This window comes from Amphimedon queenslandica, unplaced genomic scaffold (assembly GCF_000090795.2).
Source record: "Amphimedon queenslandica unplaced genomic scaffold, v1.1 AMPQUscaffold_9266, whole genome shotgun sequence".
NCBI classification, from domain to species: domain Eukaryota; kingdom Metazoa; phylum Porifera; class Demospongiae; order Haplosclerida; family Niphatidae; genus Amphimedon; species Amphimedon queenslandica.
In genome coordinates, this window is record NW_003550462.1 from 1 (window position 1) to 2,003 (window position 2,003).

General features: G+C 32.4%; 1 protein-coding gene and 1 long non-coding RNA gene across 2 annotated transcripts; both read left to right on the forward strand.

The window, feature by feature from the left end:
• Nucleotides 1-128: 128 nt before the first annotated feature.
• Nucleotides 129-1,030, forward strand: LOC109590927 (uncharacterized). The gene is made up of 3 exons (XR_002189574.1): nt 129-164; nt 223-322; nt 640-1,030. It is a non-coding gene; the product is annotated as an uncharacterized LOC109590927 (long non-coding RNA).
• A 510-nt stretch (nt 1,031-1,540) lies between these two features.
• Nucleotides 1,541-1,988, forward strand: LOC109590926 (uncharacterized). Its single transcript, XM_020006765.1, has 2 exons — nt 1,541-1,587; nt 1,639-1,988. The coding sequence occupies exons 1-2, from the start codon at nt 1,578-1,580 to the stop codon at nt 1,986-1,988; spliced, it is 360 nt and encodes a 119-aa protein (XP_019862324.1). The 5' UTR covers nt 1,541-1,577.
• The last annotated feature ends 15 nt before the right edge of the window (nt 1,989-2,003 follow it).

Below are 2,003 nucleotides of genomic sequence, written 5' to 3' on the forward strand. Positions count from 1 at the left end.
TAACGCTTGCAATAGCACAGTTCAATTTGTGCTCAGTAACAAAGAGGTGGGGCTGAGGGGCAGGACTAGCTTGAGGACACATTATGAAAGAAATTAATGTTAATCACACCCAAAAATGGCGTCCAGTAGCTCCTCCTCTTATTTCTAAATCACAAGAAGATGGAGTGAGTCATTTATCGTCTTATATTCTCATTATTGTTATTAATAATGTATTATTTAAAGGGGAAGATATTATATACTGCTTTTAAGATGAAAGCTAAGAAAGAGTATCAGAACTGAGATAACTGGTGTCAAGAGAGCACAGTATATGACAGCATTGAAGGTGAGTAAAATCATCATCATCATCATTATTTTTATTATTATCATGCAGAAACACAAAAATTACTGTACATTGTAATTTTCATTTTGTCAAAAATTACCAACAGTGTAATACAGGTTAAAAATTGTCACCAGTGTAGTACAGGGGTATTTTGTCGAAAATTGCCAAGAGAGAATTTTTCACTTTTATAACATTTTTTGATGTGTATACATGTACTTGTGTAGCATAGAAAGTTCGAACTGATTCCAATCAAAATTGGATTTCTTACGAATTTTTTAATTTTCTTATAATCAATATGTATTTTTATTTATTATTTTTAGGACTCACTGGAGGATAATAATAAATATTTATTATCAGTGAGAGAATCAATTGATAAAAGTCCATTACCAACTGTACATAAACCACCAGTGACACTTAAAGACACTTCAACTAATAATGTAAGTATAATAATAATAATTGTATTACTATGTTTTAATTGATTGTTTGATTTCAAGTTCATGAATAATTTGCTTACCATCAAGTTTCCTGGGAGGTTAATGAGTATTAAGTATTAAGGTGGATTTTTATAAAGCAACATAAAAACAATAAATGAAATATTGCTACTGTTTAAGCTGCATATGTTAATATGTAATACAATATATACAAAAAAAATAATATTATAATCTGGAATTATTGAAAATATAATGACAACAGTACATAAAATACTCAGTATAAACTCATCAACAATTATTATGACAGTTAAAGTGGGCAACCACTAGCAAAATAACATGCTATTCCTATATAATAAACATAAATTGAAAATAAAACTATCAATTAAAAACTCACCATCAATGACCAGAACAATGATAACCAATATTATGCAGATAAGGATTGCCCACAACTATAAAAGAAAGGAAAAGATGATTTCCTTTTTATAAAATAATGTACACAGCTTGCACCAAGACTCACAATGTTATAGGGTCCTTTATGTGTGTAATACTTTCATTGTAAGTTAAAAATTACCTTATAATTCTTGTACCTATATTTTCACCTCAATAATTATTTGGATTGCAAATAATGATAGGATAGACCTGGAGAGAATAAAAGATATCATATCACCAGTGATACATTAGGATAATTGAGACACTGAATGATTTAAAAGAAAAGAGGAGAGAGAGAGATAGACTTACATTTTAGACTGAGCCCCACCCACTTAGGATTAGCAAACTACCGCCCACATTCATGGGTGTGGCTGGTTAATTAGCATTCTTCACAAACAATGTCTAAAGGTCAGTTTCTGTTTTCTTCCTCCTCTTTCTTATCATGTTTGTACTTTACAGGTATCTATCAACTGGGAGGGATATCTCTACACTCAGCTCCTGTAGTAGGAGAATCAGTGTTCTTGTGGGGAGGGGACAGGCCTGACTTACCTCTTGTTCATGATTCCCCACAAAAGAGGAAATTGTTGTCCACCATTGATAGACTGGAGTTTAGGACTGGTCGTTGGTCCTCTCACGTGACCAGAAGAACAACACCTCCTCTAGGACCTATAGGATCCTTCTGTACTACCAGAAACAATGAAATCTTCTTTTTTGGTGGCTACTGTGGACATGACCTCTGCTTTCGTAATGACGTAAACTCATTTAACAGTCTAACATATGAATGGAGTAATATAATACCAACTCAGTGATGCTGTAATGAAAAG